The sequence below is a fragment of the Kogia breviceps genome, chromosome 1 (assembly GCF_026419965.1).
Source record: "Kogia breviceps isolate mKogBre1 chromosome 1, mKogBre1 haplotype 1, whole genome shotgun sequence".
NCBI lineage: Eukaryota > Metazoa > Chordata > Mammalia > Artiodactyla > Physeteridae > Kogia > Kogia breviceps.
In genome coordinates, this window is record NC_081310.1 from 107,111,047 (window position 1) to 107,132,022 (window position 20,976).

At 35.3% G+C, this 20,976-nt stretch overlaps 1 protein-coding gene across 7 annotated transcripts in view; it reads right to left on the bottom strand.

Moving 5' to 3' along the window:
- Nucleotides 1–7,052: 7,052 nt before the first annotated feature.
- Nucleotides 7,053–20,976, bottom strand: part of DPH5 (diphthamide biosynthesis 5) — an 88,671-nt gene continuing 74,747 nt past the window's right edge. For 5 of the 7 annotated variants that reach the window (XM_067040867.1, XM_067040873.1, XM_067040876.1 and 2 more), the window contains 4 exons: nt 16,460–16,580; nt 11,185–11,224; nt 9,607–9,710; nt 7,053–7,873 (listed from right to left, as the gene is read on the bottom strand). In XM_067040867.1, coding sequence (XP_066896968.1) covers nt 7,650–7,873; nt 9,607–9,710; nt 11,185–11,224; nt 16,460–16,580 — 489 coding nt within the window. In that variant the 3' untranslated portion in view covers nt 7,053–7,649. The remainder of the gene's footprint in view (nt 7,874–9,606; nt 9,711–11,184; nt 11,225–16,459; nt 16,581–20,976) is intronic. The other 2 variants (XM_067040892.1, XM_067040882.1) reach the window with 1 other exon arrangement.

The window sequence follows — 20,976 nt, forward strand, 5'->3', positions numbered from 1 at the left end:
ATACTCCAACAAAGATGTTTAAAAAAATAAATAAATGAAAAGAAAGAAAATATATCAATAAAAATTATCCACACTAAATAACAGAGAAAATAGATTGAAAAAAAAAAAAAAAAGAAAGAAAAACAGAGCTCAGAGACCTGTGGGACAATAAGAAATGTCTTAACAGTTTGTTCTCAGAGGCCCAGAAAGAAAGGACTCTGCATACAGTGATGAAGCATACATACACTGCTGAAAAAAATATTTGAAGAAATAATGGCTGGTAACTTCCTGAATTTGGTGACATAAGCCTACAGATTCAAGAAGCTGAGCAAACCCCCAAAGGATAAACCCTAAAATATCCACATGAAATGCAACATAATCAAATAATTACAGTCAAAATTTGCAAGCTTTATATAGATGTCAAGAAGCTAAATCTAACATTTATATAGAAAGGCAAAGGAACTGAACCAGATGCAATTTTGAAAAAAGAAAAAAACTAGAGGAATTACACTAGCTGTTTTTAAGGTTTACCGTAAAACTAAGAAATCAAGACAGTGTAGTATTATAGAAGGGAAAGAGACATAGACTGACAGAATAGCAAAGAGTTCAGAAATAGATTCACACAAATATGGTCAAAACAAATATGGCCAACTGATTTTTGACAACAGGGCAGAAACAATTCAATAGAGATGGTCTTTTTAAACAAATGGTGTTGGATCAATTGAATATCTACATGCAAAACAAAGACAAAAACAAATAAAACCTTCATCTAAAACTCATACTTCATAAAAAAATTAACAAAATGTATTACAGATCTAAATGTAAACTGCAAAACTAAAAATTTTAGAAGAAAACATAGGATAAAATCTACATGTCCTTGAGTTTGGTGATAGGTTCTTATACATGGTAACAGCAACATGATCTATACAAGAAAAAGTAATAAACCAGATTTCATCAAAATGAAAAACTTTTGCTTTGCCAAAGACATGGTTAAGGGAATGAAAGGACAAGCCAGAGATTGGGAGGAAATATTTGCAAATCACAATCTGACAAAGAACTTGTATCCAGAATTTATAAAGTACTGAAAACTTGGGACTTCCCTTGTTGTCCAGTGGCTAAGACTCCATACTCCCAATGGAGGGGGCCTCGGTTCTATCCCCAGTCGGGGAACTAGGATCCCACATACCGCAACTAAGCCAGCACAGCGCAACTACTGAGTCCACGTGCTCTAGAGTCCATGCTGCAACTAGAGAAAGCCCGCATGCTGCAACTTGAGAGCCCGTGCGCAGCAACAAAGACCCAACACAGCCTAAAGCAAGAAAGAACACTCAAACCTTAACCATAAGAAAACAATTCAGGGCTTCCCTGGTGGCGCAGTGGTTGAGAATCTGCCTGCCGATGCAGGGGACACAGGTTCGTGCCCCGGTCCGGGAAGATCCCACATGCCGCGGAGCGGCTGGGCCCGTGAGCCATGGCCACTGAGCCTGCACGTCCAGAGCCTGTGCTCCACAATGGGAGAGGCCACAACAGTGAGAGGCCCGCCTAGCAAAAAAAAAAAAAAAAAAAGAAGAAGAAGAAAACAATTCAAATTAAAAGTGGGCAGAAGGCATGAAAAGATGCTTCATTAAATAGGATATAAAATGGTAAATAAGCACATGAAAAGATGTTCAACATCATTAGCCATTAGGAAAATGCAAATTAAAACTATGATGACATACCACAACACACCTATCAGAATAGCTAAAATTAAAATATTGCCAATATGAAGTGCTGACAAAAATACAGAGCAATGGGCACTCTTACACTGCTTGCAGCAATGCAAAATGACACAGCCACTCTGGAAATCATTTTGGCAGTTTCTTATAAACTTAAATGTACACAATTGCACTCTTGCCTATCTTCTCTAGAGAAATAAAAACTTAACGTTCACACAAAAGCCTGTATATGAATATTTTAACAACTCTATATTTAATTGCTAAAAATTGGAAAAACCCAAATCTCATTCAAATAGCGAATGGATAAACAAACTATAGTGTATCTATACATGAGACTACTACTTAGCAATAAAAAAGAATGAACTTTTGATACATGCAATAACTTGGATGAATTTTAAAAGCATTTTGTTTTGAAAGAAGCCAGTTTCATTTATATGACATGCTCAAAAAGACAAAACTATAGAGAAAGATCAGCTCAATGGTTACAAGGGATTATAGGTGGGTAGAGAGGTGAATATGAAGGGATAGGGCGAGGGAGTTTTTCTGGGTAATAGAACTATTCTGTGTCTGGATTATGAGAGTGATTTCACTGTATGATAGTTTAAAATAGCATTAAATATAATAGCATTAATAGTATTAAAGGGTAACAACTATTAAACAAATGAACGTAGTGTTTAGGTGTTTGAACTTTAATGGCCAAAACACTGGGATTCCACAATAGTAGACCAAAACCAATATTATTCATCCTTTTTCTGCTGATGAATAGTACACATTTTTCATTTTACAATTTCATTTAAATTGAGGTTAAATTACATACAGATTAGAGTTACCAGATTTAGCAAATAAAAACACAGGCATTCAATTCAATTTCAATTTCAAATAAATAATTTTTTTTTGGATAAGCATGTCCCAAATATTGAATGGGACATATTTGTATTTTAAAAAATTACTGTTTATCTGAAATTCAATTTAAATGCGTAACCTGTTTTATCTGGTAATCCTAACACAGAAAAATGCACAGATCCTAAATCTATATAACTGAGTGAATTTTGATAAATGTTTATACCCATACAACCAAACCCCCATCAAGATACAGAAACTTTCCATGACCCTGGTTCCTTTGTCCCCTTCCAGTCACTCTTCACTCTCTCCATAAGTAACCATTGTTTTCTTTTAATTAGTTTTGCCTGTTGCTGTACTTCATATAAATAGAAGTGTACAGTACTATTTTGTGTCTGGTTTCTTTCACCTAACATGTGTTTGAAATTCACTCATATCTGTATGTGAGTCAATAGCTCATTCTGTTTTATGGCCAAGTAATATTCCATTGTAAAACAATTTTTAAATGCATTCTCTTGCAATGGACACATGGCTTGGTTCCAGTTTGGGGCTATAAATGAATAAATATACAAAGTTATAAACATTCACAAACTATTTTTTGTCAGTACGTTTTCATTTCTTTTGAGTCAATATGTAGGACTGGTTTTGCTAGTTCAGGGGGCAGCTGTATGTTTAATTTATAAGAAACTGCAAGTTATTTTCCAAAGTAGTTGTGCCGATTTATATTCCTACCAATACTGAGATTTTCAGTTATTCTATATCCTGGTAGCTTTCACTACTGTTAGCCTTTAAAAATTCTGACATTCTATTGGCTTTAATTTTCTTTATTGTTTGCCCATTTCCTATTTCACCAATTTCTGCTCTTATGTTCAGTATTTACTTCCTTCTAGTTAGTGCTTAATACGCTTTTCTTTTTCTAGCTTTCTAAAATGAAAACAGATAGTTGATTTTAAAACTTTCTTTTCTATTCTAAAGCAATAAATTTCTAAGCACTGCATCTGCATAAATTTCTAAGGTCTGCATCCCACAAATTTTATTTTATGTTTGTTTTTATTCAGTTAAAAATACTGTTTTATCTCCAAATATTTGGGACTTTTATTGACATCTTTTTGTCAGCAATTTAAAATTTAATTCCATTGTGGTCAATGGCCAAGCATATGGTCTACTTTGGTGAATGTTTCATATGTGCTTGAAAATAATGTCTAGTCTACCACTGTTAGCTGCAGTGATCAGTTTGACCCAAATTGTTGGTGTTGTCCAATCAATATTTTTACTGGTTTTGTTTACTTCTATCAGTTGCTGAGAGAAGACTGTTAAAATCCCCAACTTTGTAGATTTGTCTATATCATCCTTCAGTTTTGTCAATTTTTGCCTCATGTATTTTCAAGCTGGTATTCAATGCATACACATTTAGGATATGTCTTCTTCATGAACTGACCCTTTTCTCTTTATAAAAAGTCTTTTATCTCCAGTATACTTCGTTTGAAGTCCATTTTGTTTTATGTTAATAGAGCCCCTTGTTTTCTTATGCTTACTGCTTGTATGGTCTATTTCTTCCCCATTCTTCTACTTTCATCCTGTGTCTTTATATTTAAAGTTTAACGCTTATAGACATTTAGTTGAGCCTTTAAAAACAAAGTCTAGTCCTTTTCATCAGACTAATTTATATTTAAGCAATTATTGGTTTGTTTGAATTTAACTCTACCTTCTACTATTTGTTTTCTCTTTGTCCTATGTTTTTTGACCTTTATTTCCTCCTTTCCTGCCCTCTTTTGGTTAACCATGTATCTTTCAGTATTCAATTTTAATTCCCTAATTTTTTTTTTACTTCTGCCATGTGTGTTTTTTTGATAGTAGTTGACAAGGGATTACAATACATATCCTTACTTTATCAGTCTACTTACAGTTAGTATTCTACTACTTCAAATAAAATGTAACAACCTGAATAATTATAATTATGCAACTGTATAATTCCCTTTACCCCCTGCAACTTTTGTTATTGTTTGCATATATTTTACAGCTACATATATGCCACAATGCTATGTTAAACTGTCAGTTGTCTTTTAAAATCATGAAGCAAAGAAAACCTGATAGTCATTTATACTTACATACTTATTATTTCCTTCCTTCTAGCTGATGTCATTTACCTTCAGCCCCCAAATTCTCCCTCAGCTTTCCTCGCAGTGCAGGTCTGCTAGTGACAAATTCTGTTTTCATGAAGATTGCTTTATTTTGCCTTTATTTTTGAAGGATATTTTTACTGGATATAGAACACTGGATTGATAAGAGTTTTGTTTTGCTTTTGAATTTGTGTAAAGATTGTCTTTCCATTGTCTTGTGACCTCCACTATTTCTGATGATAAGTAGTCAATTTTTGTTATTCCCTGGTGGGTTCCCCAATACCACTTTTGGTGGCTTTTAAGATTCTCTCTTATCTTTGGTTTTCATCAGTTTTAACTATGTGTTAGGTGTGGTTTTCTCTACATTTATTCTGCTTGGAGTTCATTAAATTTATTGGATCTGTATATTCATAGTTTCACCAAACTTGGGTAAATTTTGGCCTTTACCTACTCATTTTTTCTACCCTATTTCCTTTCTGTTCTTCTGGGGATCCAGTTAGATCTTCGTTGGACTGCTTGATATTGCCCCACATGGCACTGAGGTTCTGTGCCTTTTTTTTTCTTCCCTCTAATCTTTTTTCTTTATTCCTCAGATAGATTATCAATAATTTCTATTCATCTATCATCTGCACTCTGTTAAGTCCAACCATTCGGGGTTTATTGTTTGTTTCCAATTCTCTGCTGAGAGTACCATTTATATTAATTCATTACAACCACTTTTCCTTTTCATCCTCAAACATAGTTCTAATAGCTGCTTTGAAATCTTTGTCTGTGAATTCCAATATCTGGATTATGCTGGGATCTCGTTTTACTGTGTGCTTTTCTCTTTTTGACCATAAGTCATATTTTCCTGTTTATTACATGCTTCATAATATTTTATAGTATTCTAGGCATTGCTGATAGATTGATTCATTTTGCTATGCTCTGGAAGTAATAAGATTTGTTCTAGCAGGCAGTTAAATTATTGGCTAATCACCTTGATTTTATGGAAGCTTGATTTTACATTATGTTCAAGATTTTGTCTTTAGTTTTAGCACAGATCCTGAGTGCTGGGCACAGCCTTTACTGATAATACACAACCATTAAGGGATTTGAGGGAAAGCCTAAGGTACTTACCAAGCCTTCTAGCTTGTTGGGATTCAAACTCTGTTTTCTCTTGCAACTGAGAGCAACAATCTCTGCTCAGCTTTTTCAGCCTCCCAGCTATGGCTTTCCACCTGGTTCACCAGAATCTTCCCTGCACATGCACAATGCAGGCGTTAGTCAAAGACTTAAGAGGAAATCATATGCAGATTGGAAGTCTCCTCCATCAGTGCCACCTTCATTTCTAGAATTTCCTCCTTCAATTTACAGCTCCTCAAGCAGCCCCCAATTCCTCCAATACCTCAAGTCATTAAGACTGCAACTTTCTCTTCAGTTCTAGCCACCCCCCCACCAGACAGACTGGTGAATGCCCTGAGGGAAAAGTCATATAAGCATAGTTCTCAGGCTGCTTCTGGTCACTCCCCAGTGCCTTTAGACAGTTATTTATTATATTTTTCCAGAGTTTATAATTGGGAGGGTTTGTACATTACAAGCTATTCCACCACTACCAAAAACAGAAGGCCTTCACTTTATAATTCTTCATTGTTTAATTTAACACCTTAGAAAAAAACACTACAGAACTGGTACTTAAATGTCCTTGTCTCTCTCCTCTTTTTCATCCAACATAGTGATAACAGAATGTTTCACATATATTAAAATATCTTTTATCTCAAATGAAATGAAACAATTCAAAATACTCTCTACTTAACTGATGCTTCCAGAAAGTAGGGAAGTAGTTGCTCAACTTCCTATGAATCTACTCAACAAAGAGTTCAGATAAGTTGATTAGGCCATGAAAACACAGTTGATTGACCTTGAACAATGTTGGGGTTAGGGACACTGACCCTCCAATGCAGTTGAAAACATCCCTGGTTCCACATCCATGGATTCAACCATCTGAGGATTCAACCAACCATGGATTGTGTAGTACTGTAGTATGTATTTAATGAAAAAAAAATCTGCATATATGCAGACCCACACAGTTCAAACCTGTGTTGTTCAAGGGTCAACTGTACTCAGAGTTAGACCAACTAAACTAACATGTAGCAAAGCTATTTCTGTTATAAACTGACAAAAGTATGAGACTTCATAGTCATGAAACATAATAAATGGAGTGTGTTTTACAACTAGGAAGAAGAATGTGGCTACTTGTATACATACAGAGGCATATTAACTGTTAAGTGGTATGATAAATCTTGACCAATCCACCGTTGTTTTCAAACTTAAATTTTTTAAAATTTTATTTTGTAGTCAGCAAGTTTTCCATTTGTCAGCTTGGATGTGAAAGATGCTATTTAAAACCAAATAGCAACTGTACATGGCTGGCTGAACATTTATAATTCAACAATTATATAACCTCCAAAATACAGCAGAAATGAGGCACATAACTAGGACGTCAGCTAAACAAGACAAGGCAATTCAAAAGGATGTCATCTTGTGGCATATGCTCAGCTGAGCTTTAAGTAAGTAGGACTGTTGCGTGGGGACTTATTTTTCCCACCTCTATTTATATGCATTAATACCAAATGCTGTCAGGACAACTTATGTTGCAGTCAGAACATCTGACTTTTTAAGAAAGAAGAAAGTTCCACCTTGTATAAACTGATTTCATAAACAAAAGTTGCTTTTAAATGATTCTGTCAATAGATGTCTATCTGTAAGTTTTCCAGCTTGGTCTGCTCCATGTATGTGCATCCTGAAAAACTGCCAAAATAGCAGCAAAAACTGATGATATCATAGGGAAAAAACTCATTGCCAAAGGAAATCAAGCATTGTTGAGTCGGCATCTTTCTTCTTGGTCACTCGTTTTATACTTATTAGGTAAACCAAAAGACCTGTTTGACTTGTTATACAAATATGTGTATGTGCATATATAACTGAAATTAACATCTAACAATAGAAATGCCTATGTTCAGAGTCCATCAATGCTTTGGGATTCTGAGCTATATTCTGGTATGGAAAACAGACTTAGCATCTCCATCTCCATTGGATGCAAGCTGCCTCCTGTGATAATCAAGGAATGTAATGGTCCTCCCAAGTCCACAGTACACATCTGCTGCAAAGTGCCTGCTGCAATTTTCTGGTCTTCAGCTCCAACCCTGGCTAAGCCAACACAGATTGTCTCCTCGGTGACTGCTATTAAAAAAAAAAAAAAGATACCACCATTCAATTCAGCAAATGCAATATCCTGAATCCATTCAAACTAACACTAGTACCAAAGTATATTTAAAGAAGACCCAAATATATTAAATCTCCTTAGTCACTCATTATGGACACACTATCTACTGATTTACCTAAGGCTCTTCTAAATTATTTGCACTACCTGACATATAAAGTAAAGTAGTACTTCCTAACTTTACCCTTTCAGAATTCCAAAGACTTACCTTAGTTTAAATTTTTAGGACTTGAATAATTCCTGTATCTATACTCTATTGCATAGCATTTGTCTTTAAGTAGATTCCGAGTGAACATGTTTATTATATGCTTATATTTTAAATGAAATGTTTGAGATATATTCACATTGGGCAAGATATACTGGAAAAACCAGGGGATTATGAGCTAAATACACAGATTTCAGTCTGTGCTTGGCCACCTAGCTATGTGACAAACTTCAGTTTTTTCATTTTTTTTTTTTTTTAGTGGAATACTATCTGTCATAAATGGTGGTTTAAGAGCTAAGATAATAGATATGAAAGCACTTAGTAAACTACATAGCCCTTAACAAATAATAGGCATTATGACACTCCTTATGCTTTTAAGTTCAAAATAACCAACATTAGTGAACTTTAGTATTACTCACTCTGGCCTGACAGCTGAAGGGCTGACCCTCTTGTGGTTTTGTTTAGTTGGGAAAGATGTCCTGATTGAAAAATGGTCAAAATGGGGCAAATGATTTCTACAAGGACAAGCAGGCATGTAAGGAACTCTGTGCAAAGGTATGGATATAGAGCACCCTTGCAGATTATTTGTTTCATGACTTTAACAAGGCCTACTGAGGCCAATGTTATTCAAGAATCTCTTCATTTATCTTTTCTATCAAGAAATAGGTGCTCAGGCTTCCCTGGTGGCGCAGTGGTTGAGAGTCCACCTGGCAAGGCAGGGGACACGGGTTCGTGCCCTGGTCCGGGAAGATCCCACGTGCCGCAGAGCGGCTGGTCCCGTGAGCCATGGCCGCTGAGCCTGCACGTCCGGAGCCTGTGCTCCGCAACGGGAGAGGCCACAACAATGAGAGGCCCGCGTACCGCAAAAAAAAAAAAAAAAAAAAAAAAAAGAAAGAAATAGGTGCTCAAAGACAGTCAGCACCTTAGAACAGAATATAATGACAGATTCATTTAAGAACATCTCACTAAAAACCTACTGACAATGAACATTTTATTATATACCACATCTATTTTAATACTATGTCTAGATATTAGGAATATAAGGATAAATTTTCTTGTCTTTATCCCGAAGATAACTATACCTGGTCTCAGTGTTGAGAATGAGAAAAAGTAGAATAAGTATACTTTTACAGGACAGAGTTTACCATAGATTTGGGCTAAAATGGAAGTTCTGTATTTTACCAAAATATTTATATGTTAACATATTAACATAAAAGCTGATTTATAGTTAATTTGTAAAAAATCCTTACTTTATAGAATGATATTAATTGTACTAAAAGGAACTCCACTATTTTTCTTTCGGTAGAACATTCAGCTTATGAGATTTAAGGTAAAGCTGAAAAAAAGTGACAAGGAAAAATACAATGCAAACACACTGACTCTCACTTCAGTGGTGTTGGCATATATATGTGTGTTTGTCAGACGCTACATACACATCTCAGTATAACAGTAGGGGAATACGAGAGCCCTTTTAAGGTTCTTCAGTACCTGGTTCTTCTCCTCGTATTCGCTGATTCTGAACAATCTCCAGAAGTTGCTGGGCTGCCTGGTTTACACTCATATAACGAGGAGGTTCATAGATCTTTCTTCCCCTGTAAGTGTAAAACTAGATGCCACTGTTCTTAGCCATGAAATTACACAATACATTTTTAACACAGTTACTCCTCCAGGTATACTCAATTACCATAGTCTACATTATGTTTGACGCGGTCACTTGTTGTCCACTTTAAGTATACATTAAAGCACGGATACAGTGATAATTTATCTTAAGTTTCTTAAGCTTTTTTCATTGTTCTCCTTCAAATGCCCTCTCATCTCACTAAAATGCTGGCAGAAATAAAAGTCCAACAACTTAAAAGATAAATGTTTAAATCAAAGTTACTTTTACTCAAAGTGATACTTCAGACAAAAATAATTCAAAATAAGTGGCAATTTGTTCTATACCTTAGTTTAATCAGGTTCTATAGTGTTCATTTTTATTACCATGTTTAAACCACATATCCCTCTTTTCACATCTTCCTCTAAAAAAAGTGAACTAAAGCGATAAATATCTCAAAATCTTGGGGGATATGTTTACTTCCATATGCCTCAAAAGCCTACCACATTTGCCCAATGATCAAAATAAAAACACTGCTTTTGCAGTTTACAAAACAGTTCATATAGACTATTTTACTGACTCTCAGAACAATTCTATAAGGCAGCACTCTCCAAGAGGAATATAATGTAAGCAGTAAACGTTAATTTTAAATTTTCTATAGTCTCTACATTAACAAAAGTAAAAAAAAAAAAAATTAACTTTAGTATATTTATTTAACCCAATAGATCCAGAATGTTATATTTCAACATTTATTCCTATAAAAATTATTAAAGATTGTTTTTGTACTAAGTCTTTGAAATCTGGAATGTATTTTATATTTTAGCACATCTTAATTCAAATGTTACATTTTCATTCAAAATACTCGATCTGTATTTAGATTTCATAAAATCCATGGTTGCAAAAGTAGATTTACATACTGAATTGTTCTACATATACTTAAATGTTTTCTATTAACTAAGTTGAGTATGTTTTAATTTAATTAAAATTAAATTATAAATTCAGTTCCTCAGTTACATCAGCCATACATATTTAAAGTGCTCATTAGTTACATGTGGGTAGCAGCTACTGTATGGGACACTGCATCTATAAGCAAAAGGGGTTAGTACTCCCATTATACAAATGAAGAAAATACAGCTCAGAAATGGAAGTAACTTGCCCAAGAGCACATAACCAGAGGCCAACTCAAGACTCAAACCCGTGTCTTCTGACTCCCAATTAACTCATTCCACAAATATTTACGGAGTGCCTATCAGGTGCCAACGACTGTTCTCAGTACTGACCCAAGAAATCTACTGCTATTTCCACTCTATCTATCACACTGCTTATCATTTCATAAAATTGAAAGTATTTAATTTTGCACCGTTACTGAAAACTGATTTTCAACAATCTTTAGAACTCATGTTATTTAAGCAGAACTTATTGTTCACGGAATTAAAGTAGATGTAAGCATTCTCAGAATAAGAACTTACTTGATTAGATTTTCCAAAGACTGTTCCTTTACTTTGATGTCTGTAGGAAGTAAAAAATAGTTCTCTTTTAATTGATTACTTTATCCAAAATCCTACGTGTAAACTTCAACTGAGTCACCTAAGTTTGTGGTAGACATTATTCTCAAGTCTCCAAAATGCTAATTTGATTGAGTCTACAACAATCGTTCCTCACACTTGTATCTGGCCACTTTTTAAAGGAAATATGAAGAAGGGAAGCTTGTGGTTGTGTAAAGGTCATTAGTTAGAAAACAAACATGAAGTTGGCCCTGAGACCATCCTGAAAGGATCAAATTTCCTCTTGGAAAAGAAGACACAGGAAAGAGTTAGATAAATATTGGCATATACACTACTAAACAGCTAATCAAAATTTTTGTGTTCATTTCTATTAGGTGGTAACTGCATAGAACCAACTGAAAAGTCTTGTTATGCTCCTCTTCTTACCTATTTTTCAGGCACTAGAATATAAGCTTCAATGCATGTAACATAAATGAAAGAAAATTCTTACCACATTTTGAAAACAGACTTTTGCTTTCTTGTGAATGGTAAAACATGCCTAATAACTTGTGAATACTTTAATACCAAGTATTCATACTTTAATTGGGATTTCCTGAGCACTGACTGGTAGCCAGGTACAGGGCTACCACAACCGCCAAAACCCACATAGTCTTTGCTCTAATAAAGCTTGACAATGCAAGCATCACAAAGATTTGATCCTTTACACTTTTTAATCACTGATGCTCAGCTAAACAATTTGGTAGAAGGTAAAAAAGCAGAATCACTCTACATCCTCACAGGAACTCAGCACACAACAGCAAGAGCGACAGCTGCTTCCTGTTCTACATGTTGAAAACAAATGGTTCAGTCAAAGTTTGTTTTTGCAAAAATAAATATAGTGCAACTGAGGGGTCTTTCTGATAGACTTCTACAGCTTTCCCAAGTGATTATAAAAGTTTTTCTCATAAAGGATACTAAGTATTTGCTTGGAAAATACTCCAGAGATAATCACTTACATGTATTTCTAAATGTTCTTGGAACCAGCAGTGAATATATTTTTCAGGTTCGAAATATCATTAATTATTTAATATTTCCACTTGTCTGGCATATATAGGAAAAAAATGTATATCTATTATTGAAATATGGCCTGCAATACAATTACTGATATATAAGTCGACTTTGAGCTCCTTTACACAATAGTTGTAATATTTTTAAAAAATTAAACACATTTATTAATGTATTCACCTTGAGCTTCTGAAATGTTATCATATTAAGTTTTTAATTTAATATCTTCAATATTTTTAATTTTTTACTGATATGCTCTACAGAATTTGATTTTAAAAATTAAGAGGGTTGGGGAGAAGTTTTACAGGCAAATGCTTTTGAGATACACGGGCCTCTCACTGTTGTGGCCTCTCCCCTTGCGGAGCAGCACAGGCTCCGGACGCACAGGCTCAGCGGCCATGGCTCACGGGCCCAGCCGCTCCACGGCATGTGGGATCTTCCCAGACCGGGGCACGAACCCGTGTCCCCTGCATCGGCAGGCAGATTCTCAACCACTGCGCCACCAGGGAAGCCCGGCAAATGCTTTTTAATTGAACCTAAGACTGCAGTCGTGAATTAATCTCAAGCCAAACCTATCTTGATACTTTTCCCTTGTCTTCACACAGGCCATAATTATTCCTTTCTACTTCTACTTGCTAGAATGTAAGCTTCTCCTATTCATCTTAGTACCAGCACCTAGCATAATGCAAAGTACCTAGTAGATGCTCCATAAATTCTACTGAATAAATTTGTTCACACGGCTCCACTACCACCAGCCCATCTTAAACTATCTACCCTTTAAGTAGAGTAAAAGTCCCAGCTCCTTCAGAAAGCCTCCACTGACTTCCTTTTAAATGCTCTTTGTCCTCTGAAATATCCATACCATTAATGCTGTATTTTATTAATCTCTAATTATATTATATATACATCAGTCTTATCCTTCCAAGTAAATTTTAAATTCTCTATGGTTTCTTACCATGACATAGTCTCACTAATCCCTACAGGGCATGGCCCATAGCAGGCATTCAATAAATACGTACTAATCTGAATAATGAGAATTCCAGGTGATTAAATGATGAGATCTATGGTTTAAGAATTTGGAATCATGATATCTTATACTTCACACCTTGTTCCTGTTTTTGTTAATGGAGCAAGGAAGATATATTGTTTAACCTTGTTTGTCTTTTCCCAGGAAAGCCAAGAAAAGAGGCAGCTCTTAGAGAGAGTTCAACAGCCAAAGTTCTGGTTTGTCTTTCCTGCCTCTCCATACAATAGAACTTAACTGTTCTATAAACTTTCATGTACACAGCACATTAGTTCCAACTAGATTTCAAAACCCTGAGGGCAGGACCCATGTCTAATACTTCCTTAGTATTACAAAAGAACCTAACTCCACATTGGGCATACAGTAAATACTCAATAAATACTCTAAACTGATTTTCTGTCCTTCCAAAGCTTCCAAAAGATAAATCCTATTTTTCCTCCTTTCCCCCATTTTTTGTGATACATGAAGATGTTATCAGGTAGCTTGCCTCTTAAGACTACTTTTTTCCTCGTTCTATTTTAAAACCTCTCAGTTCTGTTGTAAAACACACACACACACACACACACACACACACACACACACACACACACACACACGCTTTTTAGTACCTGAGCTCCAATGAATCCTTATTTTTTATCCCTCAGTTGCATATACTTCTACTTCTGCCTTTAATAAAAGTCCTTTTAACGGCTGTCCTTCTCACTTCCTTCTAGTTTGACTTTCTACATACTGCTGGCCTTAATTGGATCTAAGTTTAAGATAACACGATGGATATATCTAATGGCATATTCCACATGTATTAACAAGTGTGTTACAGTTGGCCTGCCAGTAGGAACTACAAAAAAAGGAAAACTAGTATCTTTCCACATGGAAAATCTAAACACAAAACTATAAAGCTAATTAACAATGAATTACTAAATTGTCCTGATAATAAACTAAAATGAGAAAACATTATTATACCAGTTAATTGTGGGATATAGGCATAAGCCAAAAAAATGTTAGAGAAGCACGCATGGCCTGATCTAGATCTAGAATTAATTAGGTGTCAATGTTAAAGGAACATATTCTAGCTGGAACTGAATGAGCTAGCAAGAGTTAAACATTTTCTGTGCCAATGGGTAATAATATCAAGTCTGAGAAAATAAGCTAAAAGTAAACTTCAACCAATTAACTTCCATTACATATTTGTTGAACAGCTACACTGTGCCAGACTTCTAGACATTAGGAAGAGGGGAATGAGCAAGATAAAGTCCCTGCTCTTATGAAGTAGGAAAGAAAACCAACAAGTTAATAAAATAATTCAGATGGATGGTAAGACTTAAAAGAAATAATACAAGGTAATGGGAAAGAGAATCACTGGGGGATACAGGGTATACCACATCAGATTAGGTAGAATTTCACTTTAGATCAGGAGTCAGTAAACTTGTTCTGTGAAGAAGCAGGTAGTAAATATTTTAGGTTCTGAAGGCCACAAGGTCTCTGTCAAAATTACTTATCACTGCCAGTGGAGCATGAAAGCAGCCACAGATAATACATAAATGAAGTAGCATGGCTGTGTTCTAATTAAACTTTATAAAACGGGCAGTAGGCTAGATTTGATCCACGGGTGCTAGTTTGCTAACCCCTGCTAGATAATTTCCGATTTCTACCCTATAAGAAATGCTAACCATTAGTAAAACTTTTCTACAGTTTTCTCTTTTAAAAGAGACATATTGATAGCGGATCTGATAATGTACAAATTATATTTTATTGAATAATAGAGAACTGCCTATATTATACAAATAACCTAAATGCCTTTAGCAAATAGGAATCTTTTCTAATGTTCTGAATATCTGTACTTACTACAGAGGCCAAAACCATGGGTTCATTCTTTGCCCTGATTCTGTGCTATGTGGCAGACATTCTTCTGCTGTGACTTCACACACAGTATCACTAAAACAGTGCAATTCAGCATATGATCCGAGGACTGATGCCAGTATGTGAGAATTTTGTTCCCAATAAATGATGAAAAAAAACTACAGGAGTGAGAATAAGTGTTTATAAACACAGTAATTTGACTTTGACACAAAAGATTAGAAATTTAAAAGTAAGTATATGTATTTATTTTTACATATATTTTATATATGTGTGTGTATATACACACATATCTACACACACACACATATATAAATAAAAGAACAAAACTTGGTCCTTCACCACAAATAGTTTGAGAAGTACTGCTCTAAACACTTCCATGAGGCAAGAGAAGATTATTCCTATTTGATAAAAATGAAGGCAAAGGTAAGGACTGTTTACAATATTCTCTAGCTAGTGTATAGTGGCACTCAGATTTTGTCTTCTGATCCCAAGTATAAGTGTCATTTCAAAGTTATCAAAGATGCCAGTTATTTCTTTTCTGTTGACTAGCCACAGATTAAAGCTCTGATTATAGCATTTTTACAACACATACTGTAGCATAGGAACTGATAGCAGATGTGAATCAGTACACTTCCAGAACCTCTGCTGACAAACGCAGCCCATCCCTTCTGAAGCTCTATCGGTACCACCAGCTTAGTGTACAAAGACAGTGATCCCAGCCGTTTCCACACTAGGTAGGAAACAGAATTTGGCAGCATAATACAGTGAAAAGAGCTGTGAATAACAGACTATTTGGGTTCTACGAATTCTGCAACTAATAATCTGGGTGACAGTGGGAAAATGATTCAATATCTCTGGGCCTCAACTTCATCTGTAAAATACGGCTTCAGTAAGATGATCTCAAGAGTCTTTTTCAGATCTATAATTCTGTGATTCTGATAGCATTTATACTGCAGTATTCAAAGGACACCGTAAGGAAGACAGGATGGAATGTGGTAAGAATAAATGCTCAATACGTCTACTGAATTGCTGTAAGTTGACCAGAACAGGGTCTTAATGGACAAATGGGTAAAAGATGGAATGCTGGCGAGGCTCTATTAGGGCATAAGTAGGCAGCAGCATGAACTATGGCATGTATGTAGGAGTAGCCATGTCGTATCTGGAACAGAAAATTTATTTCTCCACAGAGTATGGGGGAGAGCATGCCATGCATAGAGTAGCTAGCCTGTATCAGTTTCACCTTCACACAAAATCAAAATGAGAACAATATGACAACTCCATATTGTCACCCTAAAGAAACTCCACAGTCCTTACCTAGTAAGCATAATGTGTGCATGCCATTTTGTCTGTTCTTCTTCACTTTGTCAAAGAAGCTTTCTGGTCTCCAAGTGTCTGTCCAAAAAACAACAGACACTGTCTCTCCAAACCTATACAACTAGAAAAAATAAAAACTAAAATTAATTAATGATGGAACAATTCACTAACTATTTCATAGACAACAATAAAAATAAAAAGCGAGAACCAAACTTGAGATGGACTGGGTATCAAGTCTGTCACACAAAAAAAGGTAATAAAAATTCTCTTTGATCCACAGCAGCTGGTATCATTCTGATGCCCTTTCAGTTGGAGATTTCTAGTATTTCTGCATTCAGTAAGGGAACATATGTAACTACTTCATGATTTAGCTAGGTAGCTGCTAAAAATACTGAAATACAAAGAACCCAGAAGGAAGCCAAAAAAAAAAAAAAAAAGACTTTTGAGCAGTCAGAGCACAGTTCACAAAGTTAACATTTTCCTCACTTTACAGATGAGTCCACTGTCAAGATCAACGGACTTGCCTAAGGTCACACAGCTAGTTAGTAGTGAAAACGAAACTCAAACCTAGGTCTGAGGAAGAGCTCCTTTCTACCATGACGTCTCAGTAAAATTCATGCACTGTATACTCACTGCAGCCATATCCCAAAACCTACTCCCTTACTTTACCCACTGTTTATTCCCTCACTATAGAGTTCAGTGATAGGTCTTTTCCCAGACCTCCTCCTTTCCCCCCCAAGAGGCCCACCCACTCCACTTGACTATCACACAACCAAGAAGTTGCTTTGTTCCAGCTTGCTTCCAGGCTGGCTGCACATCTCACTTAAGGTGGGTCCAACTCCAAATCTTATGCTGAGAAAATCTAGTTTTGACTTTTGGTTCCTCAACTTGTTAGCTGTGTGACATTATTCTTTCTAAGTCTTAATCCTTAAAATAGGAACAGTGATAACATATGCCCTTCCGACCCACAGGGTTATATGACTCAAATAACATGTAAAAAATTATTCAAACTGTGAATAATATGCTTATATTCGTTTTTATTTAGGTACTGCACAAAGGATTTTATTCTCAAAGACTTAATATATGGTAAAACATAACACTGAAGTTGTTATGTAAATATTTAATTATTCAATTTAAAGAGTGCCTGAAAGAATTTTTAGTAGAGCTGGAAAGCACTAAATGCTGGAAATTACATCTAGTCCTCTGCCGTAAATTAGCTCAGTGATTGAAACAGCTGTGTGACTTCAGGAAATCACCTACCTAACTTTTCTAAGCCTAAAGTTCTTCATTTGAAAAATGAAGAAACTGGTCTGGAGAAGGGAATATCGTCCCCAGGCTTCTCAGTTTTCAGAAGCTGCTGCAAGACGCATATAGGGAGGAAAGAGAGCAGCTAGGACATTCAAAGTCCTCCATCCTTCCATCACTAAAGAACCTCAACTTTTCTCAATTTGTATATGTTGAGAGCTTAAAAACTACCACTGATACTCATAATGGTGACTTTGAGATACCAAGGGAAGGTTCATCATATTACTTATATGGCCACAACCTCCAACCTACCTACCAATAGGCTTTATTCCCAAAGTCCATTTGAAAATTGTCTGAAAAGGTATTTCCCCATAGAAGCCATGCTATCCAGTGGCAGTCGAATTCACAGATTAGTGTACAAAGACCCATGTAACTCTCAGAATTCAGTCATAAACCTTCCAGCCACACCTAACATGGTTTCTCTGTAATAAATGTATTCAGAGTTCCAATGTAAGATCCCTGGAATACATTCACCCAAGCTACAAGGACTAAGCCTAGCTCTGTTGAGGGCTTCTGTTACTGTTGTTCTATAAGAGGCAAATCTGTCCAACAAATATTTATTATAAATCATCCACTATGTGCCAGGCATTATGCTATGCACAGGCATAAAGTGAGAAGCAAAGCAGAGGTCCGGTCCTCACGAAGTATGCAGTCTCACTTATACCTTACATAGCGGGCAAAAGCTCTGGAGTCATGGCTCTGGTTCCTACTAGTTGGATGATCATGGTGACTAGTTCCGTGACTTTCAGGAGGAACTTCCTTGCAAAACGGATATAATAATTATAAACCTAATAATGTGTTTTGTTAAGGATTAAATGACATACTGTATGTAGTGCCTAGTGCCATAGTAAAGACTCAATAAATGTTAGGAATTTGATAACATAACGATAATGTTTATAATGACGATATGAAGATGTTCTAAAATGCTGTGTTGTGCTATAATCCAACTGCTCTCCTTACTGGAGTGAGCTCAAAAATATTGCCAAACATTTGAAACTATGTTTATGATTTAATTCTGACAAGTTCAATTGTTTACATTCTTAAAAGGATTTTTGGCATCTCTGATCATATTTTAAAATATTAACATTATTCTATTTAAAAAAACTTTAAAGGAAAACCATTAAAGTTAAAGAAAATTTCATATGCAACCATATATAAATACTTTAAATAGCTTTTCAATATTTTAAGAGTCATGAAAATATAGACATGGAGGTAAATTCTTCATTTAAAAAGAAGGGGATAGATGATTTAAAAGAATTGAGATGCTAGTCACATATAAACATTAGCTGAAACACTTTATGTAAAAGCGTCTTTCAATTGTCTAATTTGGGGGATTAAAGAAAACCTCACATAAGCACTGCTTTCTAGGACCCTGATTTATAGACTGTAACCATTTCCATGGCTGTGGTACAAACTTCTTCAATGAATTCTGGAACATTATGCAAACAGTTTCACCATTTAGATGTCAGTACCTCAAAGAACAGAAGGGCCAATTCCTTTGTGTTTCACAATTCAAGGACTTACCAGTAAATTACAAAAAGAAACTGGAACAAAATCATACAGTGACAAGAACTGAAGTTACATCAGTTAACCTCAGTTAACTGAGGTTAACTGAGCACCTACCATCCTAAAAATGTAAGCCTTTGTGCTTGTGATCATTTCCCCCCAAACCATTATTGATGCAGATCTACATTTAAAGATTACAAAAAGAACTGTTTTCAAAAAACAGTAGGCACATACAGGCTTTTTGTTTGTGTTTTAACCTAGAGTAAGTTATAAGGAAAGCAGTTTATCTAACTTGATACTGGATCATGTTTTTTATCAATTGAAGACAAAAACTCAATTCAAAATGATTTACTTAATTATATATAAGGCACTAGTTAAGAGTGAAAAGATGCACAAGAAAGACAAATATGAGGTAATAAATAATAATAAAAAATTAGATATAGATTGTATAAGAGTTCAGCATTTCCCCCACCGAGAGTGCACCTGAAAGTAACTTCTGAATAGAGAGGATATAAGCTGGACCTTAAAGGACGGGTAAGATTTACCCTGGGGAAGCTGAACATGCAGAAGAATGAGATGATGTGAACAAAGTAACAGAGGTGGGAAATCCTGGGCAGTATTTACAATGGCATTAAGCAAGTATCTAGAAATAAGTATTGCCTGACTTTGCCTCTAACAAGTATCTAATTCCTGACACCTTACCAGGTAACAATTCCTGTCAATTCTAGCTCTACAGGTTATCTATAAACTATTAATTTCTTTCCCTCTACCTTAGTTTGAGTTCTCAGTACCACCTGCCTGAATGACTTTAATAGTCTTAATTCATCTCGCTGCCAGTATTTCCTTTCTTTCAGAAGCACAGGTACTTTGTAAACTCGATTTTATAATTAGATTTTAATGCTTTGGTATTTTATAGTCAAATGAAAATATTTTGTGATTTTTAGGTTAAAAAGCATCTTTTCTGGATATGGAAAAATTAGAAAATTTAACTTGCTAAGAACTCTATCAAGCCCCACATGTATCTTTTATATATGTATATCCTAATCAGATCACTTAAATCTGTGAGGTAAAAGAAAGCTGAGTCAGCAGAGTTGTCAAAAAATGTACCACAAAACCACATAATCAAGAATTACTAGTTTTTTATATAGAATACTTGTTGTTTTTAAGCTTCACAGGCATTTTGCTTAACATTGATAAAACACTGACTTTTGCTAACAGTAAGAAAGATTATACACACGGCTACACACTAGGTACACAGATAAAGCTGAATGACTATGTAGACAGAAGAGCAGCTAGGTTTATATTTTCACATATAAATGAGAGAACCCACATACAAATTAAGTGAAAGAATTACAACTTAAAGCATACCATTCCAAAGACAAGATCCAACTTGGGGTAGGGGGTGGGGAGGGGGGAATAAATAAATAAGCAATTCAACTCAGTAAATATTTGTTACACATTGATTATATGTGCATGGCACTGCAATAAAGTACCATGGAAGATGTGAAGATAAGTAAATTAAGGAGTTTATAATATGGTAAGCACATAAACATATGCAAGCAACTGAATACCCTTATAAGACAGAGATTTACCAGGATCGTTTGAGTAGAAGAACGGCACAATCAGATCTACGATTTAAGCAGAAAACTATAAAGTGGAAGAGAATGATGGGAAGGTGGCTATTAAAATAGTGACTAAAAAAAGGA